Source organism: Chiloscyllium plagiosum, unplaced genomic scaffold (genome assembly GCF_037043375.1).
Source record: "Chiloscyllium plagiosum isolate Xiang-an unplaced genomic scaffold, Cpla_swu_hap1 HiC_scaffold_5, whole genome shotgun sequence".
Classification (NCBI taxonomy): domain Eukaryota; kingdom Metazoa; phylum Chordata; class Chondrichthyes; order Orectolobiformes; family Hemiscylliidae; genus Chiloscyllium; species Chiloscyllium plagiosum.
This window is the reverse complement of record NW_028270143.1, coordinates 56,274,480-56,292,352: the sequence shown is the minus strand read 5'-3', so window position 1 is coordinate 56,292,352 and position 17,873 is coordinate 56,274,480. Positions and strand designations below refer to the sequence as shown.

General features: G+C 38.5%; 1 protein-coding gene across 8 annotated transcripts in view; it reads right to left on the bottom strand.

The window, feature by feature from the left end:
• The window catches only part of LOC122549891 (poly(rC)-binding protein 3), a 272,566-nt gene that overhangs the window by 16,555 nt on the left and 238,138 nt on the right, over positions 1 to 17,873 (bottom strand). For 6 of the 8 annotated variants that reach the window (XM_087987178.1, XM_043690073.2, XM_087987182.1 and 3 more), the window contains 2 exons: positions 17,623 to 17,681; positions 9,191 to 9,360 (listed from right to left, as the gene is read on the bottom strand). In XM_087987178.1, the coding sequence (XP_087843304.1) occupies positions 9,191 to 9,360; positions 17,623 to 17,681 (229 nt within the window). The remainder of the gene's footprint in view (positions 1 to 9,190; positions 9,361 to 17,622; positions 17,682 to 17,873) is intronic. The other 2 variants (XM_087987180.1, XM_043690074.2) reach the window with 1 other exon arrangement.

Below are 17,873 nucleotides of genomic sequence, written 5' to 3'. Positions count from 1 at the left end.
AAAACAGAATTCCCAAACAAATGCTGTTGAGGGGAATAACATAGATATATATAATGGGAAGGTAGTTAAACACAAGAAAAAGGCTTCTACAGATATGTTGAAAGAAAATGGATGAAGTTGAGTATCACATGGATCATAAACAATAGTGGTGACCTATTGGTTTGCAGGGTCAGCTTCTTGCTGTATATTCTATGTCATTTTTTGTAATACACATCAGATGAAATAACAGAGTGGTTAAAAAGGCATTAGGCATGCTATACTCAGTCCTTTGAGTATAGGAGGTCGGAAGTCGTGTGGAAGTTGTACGGGACATTGGTGAGGCCTTTTCTGGAATACTGTGTCCAGTTCTGGTCACCCAGTTATAGGAAGGATATTATTAAGCTGGAGAGGGAGCAGAAGAGATTTACCAGGAAGTTGCTGGATTTGGAAGATTTGAGTTATAAAGAAAGACTGGATAGGCTGAGTTTTTTTTCACTGGAACATAGGAGGTTGAGATGAGACCTTATAGAAGTTTATAAGATAGAGGGGTATAGATAGGTTTATTTTCCCTATGATGGGGGATTTCAAGACTAGGGAGCACATCTTTAAGGTGAGAGGAGAGTGATTTTTTTTACACAGAGGTTGGTTCATGTGTGGAATGAATGTCCTGAGTAAGTGTGGATGTGGGTACAGTTACAATGTTTAAGAGACATTTGGATAAGTACATGAATAGGAAAGGTTTGGAGGGATATAGGCCAGGAGCAGGCAGGTAGGACTAGTTTATATTGGGATTATGTTCGGCATGGACTGAGTGGACCGAAGGATCTGTTTCCGTGCTTCATGACTTTATGGCTCTATGAAAGAAGTAGAGGCATACATGTAATATAACTAGAAAATAATTCAAAAGGAAATTGTAAAATAATCTTTCAACAGAAGGTGGTTAGAAAAAAATTCTCTGTCAAAACCTTTGTCAAAGCAGATTCTAAAAATATCTTTGAAACAGAATTAGATTGTTATGTTAGAAAGGTGTATATTGCTAGGTAATGGGAGTAAGTGGGAGAGTAGGAATAAACTAAATGCTCTGTGTGGTCAAAATAGTATTTCAGAGTGCATGGGTAGAATGGATATTTTTGTGCTATCATATTCAATTCTATTCATTAATTAAGGTAAGGGAACTAAAGCTTGATCACATGGGGTGTGTGTCCTATAATATGTGGGAAGTCATGAACACTATTGCTGACCTAGACAACCATGTGCAGGAGATGCCACCTGCTGCAGTATTTGGAGATTAAGCAGGAAGTAGGGTCACTATGACACATCTGCAAGGCTGAAGACCATGCTGATGGTACATTCAGAAAGGTGGTCATACAACCTGAGCATTCAGGTAGATACAGAATGGCTGACCGCCAAAAAGCCTGACTGAACAAGACCCCAGGGGTCCTGCTTGCTAATCACTTTTCCATTTTGGATACTGGTGCAGATGTTGGTTGCTCAGAGTAATGCAGTCAGAGCCATATTTGTGACACAAGGAGTGACTCAACTGTATAAGAGAGGAGAAAGAAGAAAGGATGTGCAATAGCTATGAAGGATTCACTGGATAGGAACAGACAGATGTATCTGCAGCTGTAGATTTTACTCCAGGACGGGATGTTGCTTCCCAAGTGGTAAGGTCAAGAACATCACAGAGTGATTGTGGAACATTCTTTTAGGGAAGGGTGAACAGACAGAAGTCATAGTCCACATTAGTACCAATGACGTGGCTAGGAAGTAGGATGTTGCCTGCTGTCAGAATTTAAGGAACAGGGCAAAAAAGACTAACAAGCAGGACGTCAAAAGTAGTAATCTTCAGATTACTCCCAGTGCCACGTGCAAGTGAGCACAGACATAGGATGATAAAATGGAAGAATGTGTAGCTAGAAAGATGGTGCAAGAGGGAGCATTTTAGATTTTTTGAAGATTAATGAATTGGTGCAGTGAATGAGAAAGTATGAAGTCTGAATCAGAGTTACTGTGCATGTGTCTGAATGCAGTGAGAACAGTAAATAAGTTACAGTTACAGGTGATAAGACAGTTACAGGTGATGATTGTCATGTGGAATTATGCTATTGTGGGAATAACGGGGATCTGAGTCAAAAAAAAGGGCAGTATTAAGTGTAAATTCCTTGGTACGAGGTGTTCAGAAAATACAGGAAAGAGAAAAAGGAGGACAGGAGCAATGCTGGAGAAAGTGGAAGCTATTAGTGACAAAATCAAATTGGATAGAGTTGAGTAATAAAAAAGTGGAATTACAATTGCTCACTGTAGACCACCAACTAGTGGGAAGAATTTGCAGAGAAATTACAGAGAAGTGTTAATGTTTTAGAGTTGTTATAATGGGGGTATTTAATTACCTGAACATAAACTGGAATAATGTAAACTGAGCAGGAAGGCAAACTTTAAATGTAGCTGGCATCCATAGCCAGTTGTCTCTCCTCTTAACCTGGATTGTTCTGTCCGTCTCTCAAAGAATTTACCTCCCCAGATGAAAATCTTATCTTTCAGACTAATGACTTGCCTGGATCAGATTTACAGGGCTAGGGCCTGTCCCATCTCTATGCACTCAACCTGGGATTGAAAAATAGGGCCTCTATGTCTAAAAGTCCTTTCATTTTAAAAAATATTTTTATATTCTTGGCTAATTTTATCTTCTTCTTCTGTACATGACTCCCTTTTGAAAGCTAGCTTTCAGTGCCTATCCAAAGGTAATTGTTCAGTTATTTGCAGTGCATGGTGACAGATTGATTAACCACAGGATCATCACAAATAAGCCTGAACTTGCCACTCAATGTGTGCTCTGAGCGACAATTGTTAAGTTGCAATCAGGAGCAGGCTGATTTTCCACCTCAATATCCAAGCATACTGAGCCACATCGCCTTCTTCCCTTACCTATTTCTGTGCAGTTTAGTAATGCCCTAGGAGCGTGAAATGTGCAAACCTCAACATCAAAGTTTTGCATGTTAATTTCTGCCTGAAACCAATTTATACAGAAATAACGATCACAGATATCTGACTGCATTATTTTCTTGAAATGAGGTCTGTCAGTTCTCTATTCACATGATTTGCAACATATTCAAATTATTTCTTAATTACTAATGATTTCTTCTTCACTTGGAAGGGGTGCTTAACTAATTAGGTTTTGTTTTCTCCTTTTCAAATGGAAATTCATACAAGAAATCCAGTTACTAACTTCCTTCATGCTATTGAAATAGATTACTCTTCTATTGCTCATGAAAATAAATAATAGTAATTCTCTTTACATAATTTATAGTATGGAGATATTGCTTGCTATCACATTTCATGTTCTGTAAATTGAAGCTCGTTTCATGATGTTATTGGCTGCTTTTTCAATCTTGATGTTCATCACATGCATTTTTTTTCCACTGTGTTCTCTTTACTGGCATTTGACTGCATTTTGATTTTAATTCCGGGAAAACACTTACTCATTGGTTAGGTTTCACTCTAATACCCTAAGGAATCAGTAACAAAATCAAAAAAAGCTATTATCATAGCATAAAGCACTATTTAATGATTATTAGAATCCCTACAGTGTACAAATAGGCTATTCTGCCCTACAGGTCCATGCTGACCCTCTGGAGAGTAACCCACCCAGAGCCATTCCCCTACATTTATCTCTAATTAATGCACCTAACCTACACATTCCTGAATACGATGGGTAATTTTAGCAAGGCCAATTCACCGAAACTGCACATCTTTGGATTGTGAGAGGAAACCAAAGCACCTGGAGGAAACCCACGCAGACACAGAGAGAATGTGTAAACTCCTCACAGTCACCTGAGTCTGTAATCAAACCCGAGTCCTTGGCACTGTGAGGCAGTAGTGCTAACCACTGAGCCAGCATGCCACCCAGTGAGATAACAGTAGGTATTAAAGATTTAATTCATTGCCACAGAAGGCTGTGGAGGCCAGGTCATTGAGTATATTTAAGACTGAGATAAATAGGTTCTTGAGTATCAAGAAGATTGAGGGTTACAGGGAGAAAGCGGGAGAATGGGGTTGAGAAACTTATCAGCCGTGATTGAATGGCAGAGCAGACTTGATGGGCGAAATGGCCTAATTTCGCTCCTATGTCTTATGTCTTATTCCCTCTTGTATAAATAGATGATACAAAATAGAATTCCCAAATTGGAAGTGGCTAACTTAAAAGGGATGAAAAGTTTCCCAGCCAGGGTAAAACCGAACAAACATTCAATGGAAAAGGCTAATCTTTAAGGAACAGATAGTTGACGTACAAGTTGGATACATTTCAACAAGACAGAAATACAGGAGAACCAAAGCTTGGTGCTGTGGAAGATGAGCTAAATGATGAAATGTAAAAATGCTTGATGCATATCAGGTAAATTATTCAAGTGAGAAGTAAGCCAAATACACTTGGTTGAGAGGAGAAGTCAAGAGGAAAATAAAATTGGAAAAGAGAGAATGTAAGATAGAATAGCAGCTAACATAAAAGGCTTGTAAATAGTCAGCAGGTGGTAATGCCTAGGGTGATGCATTTAAAGGACAAAGAAGCGCAAAACCAATGTAATTTGATTTGTTGAGAAGAAAGAGGATGTTGATATCAGTTGAAGTGGAGATAGGAGTTAAAGCCAGGTGGAAGGCTGAACTGTTAGGAGGATGCAGAGATGCTTCAGTGTGATTTGGATAAGTTGAAAGACAAAAGCCAGATGAAGCATAATGTGAGCTTATCCATTTTGGTAGCAAAAATGGGCAGGCACATTATTAGCTGAATGGCAATAGATGGGAAAGGGGGAGGTGCAATGAAACATGGGTGTCCTTGTACACAAGTTGATGAATGCAAGTGTGCAGGTGCAGCAGACAGTGATGTAGGCAAATATTTATGTTAACCTTCATAGTGAGAGGATTCAAGTGCAGGAGCAGGGATGTCTTGTTGCAATCATACAGGGCCTTGAATATCCTGTGCACTTTTCATTGAATCCCTACAGTGTGGAAGCAGACCATTCAGTCCATGAAGTCCACATTGACTCTCCAAAGAGCATTCCTCCCACATCCAATTCCCCTAACCCTGTCCCTGTAACCCTGTATTTCATGTGGCTAATGCACCTAACCTGGACACTACAGGGCAATTTAGAATGCCAATCCAACTAACCTACAGATCTTTGGACTGTGGGAAGAAATTGGGGCACCTGGAGGAATTCCATGCAGACACTACGAGAATGTGCAAACTTCACACTGACAGAGGCTGGAATCGAACCTGGACCCCTGGCACTGTGAGGCAGCAGTGCTAACCACTTTGCTGATCATGTTCTCCTTACCTGAGGAGGTTCTGACTATGGAGGGAGTGCAACAGAGGTTTCCTAGGATCCCTATAGTGCAGATGGAGGCCATTTAGGCCCATTAAGTTTGTATTGACCCGCTGAAGAGCAACCCACTAAATCCTAATAACCCCACATTTACCATAGCCTGCACATCCCTGACACCACAGGGACATTTACCATATCCAATTCACCTAATCTCCACACCTTTGGGCTGTGGAGGGAAACCAGAGCAGCTGTTGGAAACCAACGGAGACACTATGAGAAATTGCAAACGCCACACAGACAGTTGCCCAAGGCTGAAATCAATCCTAAGTTCCTGATGCAGTGAGGCAGCAGTGCTAACCATTGGATCACCGTGCCCCCATTTACTGATGGCAAAAGTGAGTATTGCAGATGCTGGAGATCAGAGTCAGGAATGTGATGCTGGAAAAACACACCAGGTCAGGAAGCATCTGAGGAGCAGGAAAATCGATGTTTTGGGCAAAAGCCCTTCATCAGGATGAAGGTGGTCTTTTGCCTGAAATGCTGATTTTCCGACTCCTCGGATGCTGCCTGATATGGTGTACATTTCCAGCACCACACTCCTGGCCCCATTTACTGATTCCTGACAGCAGAAAGGATTGATCAGGCAATGCTTTAAAATGGTGCACATAGACTTCCAGTGCCACACAATAGAATTGTGAGCAATATTTGAACTAATGGACAAAAAGAGTCAGCATGGACAGTGCATGGATTTTATTTGGGCAGGAAAAAGGTTTGTATGGTTTTCCCAGTGGTCAGTGTTGGGACCCTTGCTCTCCCAGATATATTAATTATTTAGGCCTGGGAACAGAGAACAATTACAAAATTGTGGAAGGTATGAAGCTTGGAAGCATTGTAAACTGTGAGGGGTATAGTCTAGAATTTCAAAAGGACATAGACTAGAAATTCAAGAGGACAATTGCTACAATAGTACAAGTGCCTGGTGAGACCACACCTGGAGTACTGTGTACAGTTTTGGTCTCCTTACGAGGAAGAATGTTCTGGCTATGGAGAGAATGCAACAAAGGTTTACCAGACTAATTTCTGAGATGGCACAACTGAGGAATAAAGGGAGACTGGATTGGTTAAGAATATATTCAATGGAGTTATGTAGAATGAGTGGAGATCTTATAGAAACCTATAAAATTCTAAGTTAAAAATCACACAACACCAGGTTATAGTCCAACAGGTTTAATTGGAAGCACACTAGCTTTCGGAGCGACGCTCCTTCATCAGGTGATTGTCAGGTGATTGTCAGGCAATCACTTGATGAAGGAGCGTCGCTCCGAAAGCTAGTGTGCTTCCAATTAAACCTGTTGGACTATAACCTGGTGTTGTGTGATTTTTAACTTTGTACACCCCAGTCCAACACCGGCATCTCCAAATCATGTATAAAATTCTAACATGACTGGACAGGTAAACATGTTCCTGATGGCCTGGTCTAAGGATATAGTGTAGGCCATTTAGGACTGAGATGAGGTGAAATTCCTTCACCCAGAGAGTGGTGAGCTTGTGGGATTTTCTGCCAAAGCAAGATGTCGAGGCCAAAACATTGAATGTTTGCAAGAAGGAAATAGATATAGCTCTTACAGGTAAAGGGATCAAAGGACACATGGAGAAAGCTGGAACAGGGTACTGAGTTGGATGATCAGCCATGATCATACTGAGTGGCAGTGCATGAAGGGCCAAATGGTCTATTCCTGCTCCTATATGGATGAAATTCAAGACATAGAAGTGCGAGGTTTTGGTAGGAAAAGCATGGAGAGACAAAATAAAATAAAAGATTCAATTCCAAAAGGGGTGCAAGAGCAGATGAACCTGGGTGCATATGTGCATAAGCCATTAAAGTGGCAGGACAGATTGAGAAAGAAGTTTGTAAAACATACAGCATTGCAGGTTTTATTTAGAGAGCATAGAGTGTAACAACAAGGAAGTTATGTTGAACTTAGATACAACATTAGTTTGGCCTCAGCAGAAGTATTGTGTTGAGCACTAGGTGGACATTTTAGGAAGGATGTGAACAGATTAGAGAGAGTGGAAAATAATTCATAATTCTTGTAAATATAATTACAATTGTAATTTATAATGAATTTATAAGAATTATTCCAGGGATGAAGAATTTCAGTTGTAAGATAGATTGAAGAAACTGGGACCAATCTCTTTGGAGAAGTGAAGGCTGAAGAGAAATATACTTGAAGCACCCAAAATTATGGAAGTATGGACAAAGTAAATAGTTCATGTGAAGTGATGCATTTTGGAAGGTCAGGTACAGGTGAAAATTATACAGCGAATAGCAGAACCCTTAGGAGTATTGATATGCAGAAGGATCTGGATGTGCAGGTCCACAGATCACTAAAGTTGGCAGCGCAGGTTGATAAGATAGTAAAAAAGACCTACAGCATGCTTGCCTTCATTGGAATGGGCATTTAAAGAACTTCAGTTAGGTCACAGTTGGAATATTGTATACAGTTCTGGTCACCAGACTGCCAGAAGAATGTTGATGCTTTGGAGACAATACAGAAAAGGTTTACCAGGACATCGCCTGGTATGGGGGATTTTAGCTATGAGGAAAGATTGGATAGATTGGGTTTATATTCACTGAAATGCAGGAGATTGAAGGGCAACATGATAGAAGTTTATAAGATTATGAATGGCATGGATAGCGTGGGAAGTATGAGGCTTTTTCCTAGGGTGGAGAGGTCAATTACTATGGGACTCAGGTTCAAGGTGCCGGGGGGAAGTTTAAAATAGATATGTGAGGCACATTTTTCACACTAAGGGTGGTAAGTGTCTGGAATGCTCTGCTAGAGCAGGTGTTGGAAGCAGACACAATAGCAGCATTCAAGAAGCACTTGGACGAATGCATGAACTGGAAGGGACAAGAGGGATACTGATCCTGTAAATGAAGACAGTTTAAGTATGAAAGGGCAGTGCAGGCTTGGAGGGCTGAAGGGCCTGTTCCTGTGCTGTATTGTTCTTTGTTCTTTGCTCTAAATGTTCTCACTTGTGAACAGGCAAGCATAGATTTAAAGTTATTAATAAAAGAAGCAAAAGTAATATGAGAAGTGATAAGCCAGGCCAGGTAAGGACAGACCTTCTTCTCTAAAGGGGATTGAAAAAGATGGGTTTTCATGACAATCAATGATAGTTGTTACATGGACAGTTAACTACCTTTAATCCAGCTTTATTAATTAAATTCCATCAGCACCATGATGGGATTTGAAATCTTATCCCCCGAGCATTAACCTGGGCTAAGAGATTATTAGGCCAATGATATTACCATTATATTCCTGCCTCTTCGTACTAATTGGCTTTTATCTGATAACAGGCCCAATAGTGGAATAGTGGAATGAGGCCATGAAGTGGCCCTTAATTGATCACTTACTGTCCATCTTTGGGCACAAAGCAAGGGTCATCCTCAACACTTTCCATCCTGATCATGATCACATAATGATGTGTATCGGGGTGTGGGAGGAAAAGAGAGAGGTGGGACAGTGAATGGGTAACTACACTGCACTTTCCTACTCAACCTGCTTCCCAGCCCACTATGGGTGAGCATTAAAGTCCACCTTTCTGCATAGATCCTGCTTGACCTGCTGAGTATGACTTACTTTTCTCTTTTTATTTCAGGTTTCCAGCATTTTAATTTTCTAAAAAAAAATTTAAATGTTAATTTACTTACTATTTCTAAAAAGTACTAAGCAGTATTGAGGAACAGTCATAAGTTCCTAAATTGGATATTATGATTGCAGCATTTGCCCTTAGACTGAAACAATCAGTGTGCCATTTCTTACGTCAGTGTCTAATATACTTTCTTCTTGCAAGTTGTATCAAAGAACAATAAATACTGCACATACCTTGCATTTATTAGGTATTGTGCCAGGCTAATATTAGCAGGAGATCCTGTGATGGTAATCTGTCGCTCTGTGGAACCTTCTGTTGCATTGGCAATCTTGATCTGTGCTCCTGACATCTGCCTGATTTCATTTATTTTGCTCCCTTGTCTGCCAATGATACATCCTATTAACTTAAATAGGAGAAAAACAGAAAGATATTTAATCGGTTGTTCCAGTAGACTTCCAGAAACAGCTAATGATAAATTAATAACTGTATTTGAAATCTATTTCTACTGTGTACATAGCAATTGAAAAGCACTGCACAAGAAAGAACTGCATAATATTGAACTTGCAAATTAATACACTTGACAAATTTCCTATTTAATAGATCATACATAAGTACATTTCAAAGCAGGATCAGAACATGGAGCAGGCCGTTCACCTGCCAGAAACGTAAGTTGGATATGGAATCTAGTTTCATTAATCTTCCAAAAAGTTTTAAATCCTGGGGAAGTGAGAGCTTCAAACAAGCAAGTGTTCTGCCTTTCCCTCTGCATCAAGTTTGGGGAAGCATCCTGGTATTCCTAATCAGCCCCAAGACATGCCCCTTTCAAGTCTCAAGAGCAGCTGTTGACCATTCCACCTTCCAAAGGTAGATCATAGCATGTGATGCTGAAGCACCATTCTAGCCCTGGGAATTCTGTCCTATGTAATTGACTTTGTAAATGACCTATTTGACTCAGAGAACCAAGAGACCTGCACATCATACTTATAGAGGTGAAGCAAGCCCCTAACTTACTATTAATTTATGTTGGACCTTTACATTTTGCAATGATACTTCAAACCATTTATTGTACAACTGCTACAGAAATTATAATTTTACCTTCCGATAAGTGTAATGTAGTAAATTTAATATAATATTGCAAGGATGTTTTAAATAGGAATACTAGGTTTCCTTTAATTTGATTTGAGTTTTGCTCAGAATTGCTTTTTTATGGCAGAGAATTCCACAGGCTCACCTTCTTCCCCTCATCTTCATCCTAAATGGCCTACCTCATATCCTTATACCTAGAAGACTGTTTTATTATTATAAAAAAAAACTCTTCCACAATTTTGCATCCTTTAAATATGTTTTGGAATTTTTAAAAAAAATTATGGTTTGTAGGCATCTCTGGCTGGACCAGCATTTATTGCCCATCTCTCATGCACTTAAGGTGGTGGGGAGCTTTCTCCTTGAATTGCTGCAGTCTATGTGCTGTAGGTAGACCCACAGTGCCATCAGGGAGGGAGTTCCAAGATTTTGACCCAGTGATACTTAAGTAATGGCAATGTATTTCCAAGTCAAGATGGTGAGTGGCTTGGAGGGGAACGTGCTGATGGTGGTATTCCATGTCTTTCTAAATGGAAGTGGTCATGAGTTTGGAAGGTACCGAACAAAATGGTTAGTTGAGTATAATGAGTCATTCTTAATCAGGACTCTTATATGAATGATGTGACAGTTATTAATCCCCTGCAACAACAGGTCAGAATTCTATGCTTTATAAATGAGATATGACTAAATGTTGGCAGGCTGTAATAGTCATTTAAAGGTCACAGTGCTGAGTGAGTATTAAAGGGCACAATCCTTACAGTACTTGCATCTCCAGTGAAGGATGTAACCCATGGAGTTGCAAATTTTTAATTAAGAAACCAGCGTATGCTTTTGTTTTCACAGCCTGTGCGGTCATTTGTTAGAGCAGATTGGCAGCCCTTGTATCTGATTTTTATTCCATAAATTTCAATAGAATAAATACTATTCATATTTAATAAAGGGTGGTTGATGCTGTTGACCAAATTACCAATGAGGTGTTAAAAAAAAGCAATTCCCTCAGTAACTTTCAATTAAGTTTCAAGACTGTCAGTATTTAGGGGGAAAAAAACTTGCTTTTAACTGCTTTCATTGGCTCACTGCCCTTTTGGAACACATAAGCAGTCACATAGTGTAAATACGGTTCAGACATTCCAGACCTTGGGAAAACACGGACAGAGCTGTGGCCTGAAATTCTGGGTGCTGCACCATCCTATTTAGCTTACTATGAAAATTCAGTTAGGGCAGAGGTGTAGAACAAGAAAAAAACAGCTGCTGCTGCTGCAAAAAGACATGTCTGGACGCATTTCTTTCCCAGTCCAAGAATTCCACCTAACAATGCCCTCTTTGTTCTAGTGGTTCACATGCCATTCAAAGCTCCAACCAGTACATTTGTAAGGCAGGTTAAAAACATCTATCTTTACCTAAACAATGGGCTTAATTATCATCTACATTCAGTGGAGGACAATCTATAATTTTGTGTAACTGTCTAACATGATGGGCAGCTGGCGCATTCATGCTTCCAGCCTATTTTGAAAATTGCAACTTCAGGGGTTTCACAGCTATCTACCCACTAGTGGCAGGTAACAATTAGACTAAAGGGTCAATTCAAGACACTTCACATGCCATCTAGAATTTTCCAGTCAGAATATGGGGCTCCAGTGAGGCCAAAGCCTTGGATAGAGATGCCATCCCATCAGCAGAGCAGGGGCTCACGATGCCCTATTTAATTTCTCTCTCACTACTGCCCAGCCTTAATTGCTAAAGGGTTATTGCAGCTGCAAGTCTATGATGGGGGATTTCCCCTTCACAATTCTGTTCAGGCAGCTGTAGCCACATTTTACATTGAAATTTTAGCAAGTTTTCAGAGGTGCCCTTACAATTATCTTATCTATTTTAGCAGTTTCTGTCGCTGATTGCAGCGTCACTGATCCTCCAGTGCTGAAGGGCTTGTTATTACTCCTCCAGAGTTGGGAACTCATCCACCATCTTTGTTGGACAGAGCTCCCGTACAAGTGTCAGGTAATGACCTCATCAGTAGGAGACAAGCTACGTATGTCCAATAGACATTCAATGGCATTAATTTCACTGAATCATTCATTCTTAACATCCTAGCAATTAGCATTTACCACAAACTGAACTGGACCATCATATAAATACTGTTGATATATGAGCAGGACAAAGGCTTGGAATTCTGTGGAGAATAACATACCTCATATCTCTTCAGTGCCTGTTAATCATCCAAAAGGCACAAATCAGTACTATGATGGAATATTCTTCATTTGGCTGGATAACTGCAACTACAACGATACTCAAGAAACCAGAATAAAGCAGCTTACTTGAATGACACCCCATTCACCACTTTCAATATCTACCCACTACAATCACTGATGCACAATGCTAGCAGTGTGTACCATCTACAAAATGGACTGCAATAATTCACCAAGGCTCCTCCAACAGTACCTTCCAAACTCATAACCTTGAATACATTTAAATACAAGGAATGCAGAAGTTTGGGGACACCAGCACATGCATATTCCAAGACAGACACTGTTCCTTCACTGTTTTTGGGGCAAAGTTCTACAGCTCCCTTCCTAACAGGACTGTAGATGTCCCTACACATTAACAGTTACAGAAGATAGCTCAGCATCCTGTCCATTGGGCAAGCCAGGAGGAGCAATAAATGCAACATCTATGAAAGTAGAAAAGGCAAGTAGTGCAGAAACTTGGCACTGAAGAGATGATCAGCCATGATCTAGAATAGTGGAGCAAGCTCGGTCAGCTGAATGATTTACTCCTGTTCCCATGTTTCAATGCTTTAAGGGCAAATAAAATATTTTTAAAAATAAATATTGAGAAATGCATACTCAAGTTTATAGCTTTTAGTCCTCTTTAGTGAGGCTTCTTATGTCACTCTTCCAGATGAGTATTTGAATATAGATCTTTTTAGAATTGCCTCGGTGGGTGAAAATGGAAAATGGTGTTCCTTGGCCTGGAAAGCTAAAAAAAAGCTGATAAAAATACTTCAGCTATAGAAACAATAGTTATGGTGTTTGATTTATCAAATATTTATGGGGACAAGGGCACTTTGAGAATAACTGAAAGTTATATTGATCGTCATTCCCAGTGGTGTAGAGTACATTCGACAAAAAAAGTGACCCAAAAAAGTTCAAGTGTTAAAGAGATGCTGGAAAGAAAATAAATCTCCAGGATAAAATGGAATGACGTAAGTCATCAATTGTTGGATTGATTTGCAAGAAGGAATGCATCCATAGAGAGACTATTTGAGATCCTATAAGAGAGGTATCTAGTATTGTGATGTGGAATTTATAGAATATTGTTTTTTCTTTTGGCTTTTTCTGATTTGGTTTGAAATATTGTTTTTGTATTTTGATAAAGTTATAATTTAAATAAAAGAGGGGTATGTCTTAATAGTATATTAATTGCATAATTAAGAATATTTGGTTGGAGGGCATTGATTTATTGCTTTACCAGATAAGAGCTTGGATTCTGATGCAAATTGCAATAGAGGTATATCATGTGATGTTTAGTTAATTTGGTTTATTGATAATCAAAAGACAATAAAGTGAGACTTTTGGTGCTCTAGATATTGGCTAGGGAGGAGTAAGGTGTTTATAATGTTGCATTGTGAATAAATCTAATAATAAATAAAAGATTGGTGCATGGTTTTCTATTTCTTCATCTTTGGAAATTCCAGAGGCTGCCACTAAATTGGCTGCTTCCTCCAAGATCTCACCCCACCAAGTTCCCAACCTGAATTTCACCCAGAGGTGGAATGGGACCCGGGAATGAAATTCCAATGTATGATATCTGCCAGTCAGATTTTTAAAAAAGTTTTAAACAAAATAGAAAATGCCTTCAAAAGTAAAATTATTTTTTGTAGGTTTTAGTATACAAACCCTCATTTTCTAAAGTTTCAATCATTTATTGTCATAATTTTGTTTCTCTTTCTAGTAAAACATGAGGTTATTAGTTTTATTTAAAAGCCCCATGTTAGAGAATAATTCTTATCATTCTTCCATTAAAGTGTCAATGTCAACCGTCAGCCAATTCAACTGGATTTAATGTGAGCAACCAGCAAGGATTTATAGCCAAGTCTGTAAATACACATTTACTGTGATAGGGTTAGGGTTATTTCCTACCTTCCCTTAAAACTAAAAACTGCTCCCCGCAACTCTTTTGCTTCTGCCCAAGTTTGGTTTCATGGATGTCAATGTCCCAGAGTATATACTTAGATGCTGTTTCTGATGTGTGAGTCGAAGTCATGAGTGTTGACAGTCATATCATAACCAAGCTTGATTCTTCATCAGATCCCTCTTAGCCACAGTCATTGTATAGCAGTTGGAAGTAATATTCGTGGCATTTATATTCTACAGTAAACATTGTATTTGTGAATCAGCTATCATGTCAAAGGCAATTTCACCTGTGAAACAATTTCACAAGGTCATGCCATGTCTCTATTGTGTTCTTCTCCAATAAGACACTCCATAAAACTTTTTTCTGTAACTAATTGTTTGGCCATCTTCTGTAATATCTCATGTGGCTCAGTGTCATATTTTGTGGCTGACTAAGTTTAGACTATTCTGACATTAATGTAATAAATATTTAAAAAAGCAAGTAAAATTATCCAAACTTATTCTGTCCAGTGGAATGCGAAGTCTTCCTTCTGTGCTCATTACTACTTTAGCTAGATTTTCTTTTTAAATTGTTTCAGACAGTCTGTGTACTTTAACTGTTCTAAACCAACCAAACATCTTTTGATCTAAGATGAAGATAACCACTTCTTTTGGACTCTGTCAGAATTATCTTATAAATAACTAATGTAGCATCTTCAAAAATATAATTCTCAATTGGGGAAATATGCTGAGGGGAATACTTTAGGAGGGGGCCACCAAAGGATATAGAGAGCCTGAAGAGAGAGACAACAATACCTTGCCTGGTCACTAGCCTGCCATGTTTATTGATTGAGCTGGACACTTAATGTCAGCCTCTCCCTGTTGTGGGTAAAATCCCAACAATGGCACCAGAAGGCCAGTGAGAGGCTCTCAATACTTCGCCTGTCATTGATAAAATTGCAGCAGGAGTGGGCATGGGTTGACAGGCACCAAGAATGTACTACAGACAGTGTATCCAATTTTACAATACTCTCCATGTGCCATCCTATTCCCAGGGGTCTGCAAAATTCAGTCCATGAAGTGAAAGCCTGGAGATGACAGTGGTACCCAAACACCTCATGATCTTGAATTTCCAATTTGGTGTAGGTTACCAGTTTGGGATCTGTGCTGAAGAAGTTAATGATCTGCATTCTGTAGACAGCATACATCACAGCCATAAAATTCCTGTGGAGAGCAGGAATTATTATGAGGATCGCATTTTCGTATACAGTAATGAGCTTCTTGAATGTTACTCAAGATATGGAGTCATCCAGGGAAATGGAGGGTATTCATTCACACTTCTGCCCTATGTCTTTTATTTCCTGGAAAGGGAAAGTAGGACAAGCACTACATGCCACAGAATCCTCAGCTTTTAATAGTTGGTCATTTATGTAGCTAGTCTTATACAATTCTTGCTTAATGATGATTCAGCCAAATCATTGTTTGATGCTAGTGCGATTCAATCTTAATAAGTAGTTAGGCTTTCTCTTGTTCAAAGTGGATGTGGTGCAGGTTTTACTGCATCGTTATTTCACTATCTGAGGAATTGCAAATGAAGCTGAATATACTGTGATCAGCAGCATTTCTGATATTATGATAGTGGAAAGGTCATTATTGAAACAGTCAAAGGCACTGAGTCGATATTTACAGTAAGAAACGTCTGAGCAAGAGAAGAAGAAAAGTGGACCACTGTTTTTATTGAAGAATTATAACTAGGTCCGTTTTGTTTATTGTGCCTGATAAGGGCTGATTGGATCAGTTTTTGAGTTAGTAACATATCTGCACAAAATGTCTGCAGCAAAATTTTCACTAATTGCAAATTGTTTAAGTTGGTATATTGTATAATGAATCAATAGTCAGTGGTTGTATTGATTCTTTACAATATGCCACATTACACAGAAAATACATTTTTGCATATAGAATACATAATCAATCGTTTATTTGAAAGATATTAGCATTAAACTCAGAGTTGATGCAAATGTTAATTTACTGCATCTCCAATCTAACATATGTTGAATTCCTTTCTTTCCTGAGAATAATCATTTCAGGACTGCAGGTGAATTTACTGACCCTTCCATTAATTTAACATTGCCGAATTCATCAAAATCTAACATTCTATTTCTTAAAAATGATGTATCATTAAGGTTATTTAAATTTTAATAGATGCTAAACAATATGTGAATTAGAAAGAAACACTCTCAAATCCATTATTTTTCAATATTTCAGCATACAAAAGTGAATCGTATTGGAAATAACTTGTATTTGCTGTACCATAATGACCACTAATTTATTTAAGACGAGCTTTTATTCAAATTAGGAACAGTTTTGATTAAGTGCATTGAATAAAACATTATTAACACTATGCTACATTGTAACTATCTATCAATTAATGTCAAGCACAGATTTATTCCTGGTTCCTTATTATTGACTTGCAATGTCAATGCTTACACCCACCACCCTGCAGTACCATAGAAATATAGGCTGCTGATAGTATTCAATTATTATATTTAGTTGACAGTCGTCATGTAGCTCTACTAAGTGTAAAAGTAAGATTAAGAAATAAAAAGAGAAGGCTGAGCCTATAATCATATCAAAAAATTATGTCATTGTACAAGACGCAAAATGAACTTTTGGGAGGTAGCTACAAAGTAGCTTCAGAAAACTTGGGTTTAACTGCTCAGCTTTCACTTCCTTAAAATCTTTGTCCTATTTTCAAATCTCCTCCCACCCTTCAACCATCCCAAACGTCTGTATTCCTCTAATTCTAGCTGCTTGAACATCCTTGGATTTAACCGCTCCATCATTGGTGGCTGTTCCTTCTGTTGTCTAAGTCCTAAGCTCTAAACTTCCCTCTCTGCAAGTCTTCACTTGTCTCTCCTTTTTAAGGCACTCCACATGTTCTACTTGTATGTAACTTTTGGTCATCTCCTTATGTGAAATGATATCATATTTTGTTTTATAATGTTTCTGTGACATGCCTTGGGATGCTTTATTATCTTAAAAGTTTTAAATACATGCAAGTTGTTGATACTGACCAAGATATAGATCTCCAATGAAATCCAATGTCATTTACACAGATACACTACAATTTCAAAATCCATTAAGGAACGCATACTTGTCTTTAGAATGTGCAGCGCCAAGCTAAGTTTTACATTAACATGCCAGTGACTTATTTATGGATTACTTTTCAATAAATAATTATCAAAAACAGCATACATAGTAAGTGATTTTATGGTTAAAATGAAATGTGTAACTCTGCAAGCTCAGCTCTAATCTATTTCAAAATATTCAAAAGTATAACTCTATGTTATTTTGACAGGTGGTCTTTCCGAAGGAAATTGTTTTTTGTTGTGACAACATGTACTGTAATGTTAGCAAGATTAGAAATGGGGCATGCAGATTATTGCAGTAGCTAACAAAAGAACACTCACATCATTTGGAATAGTGAACTCATGGGAACTGGTTTGACCAGTGGCATCCAATCCTGCTGCTGAACAGAATTAAGCATTTATTAATATCAAACTCCTAGTAAACATTCAATAAAGCGCTTCAAAATATTTAAGATATATTTTAAAAGATACCAGAACAAAGCATAATTGATAGATCGAAAGAAACAGCTGCACAGCATATAACATATAGTACAGAAGAAAGGTAAAATTGAAGAATAAAGAGGAATGCAAAA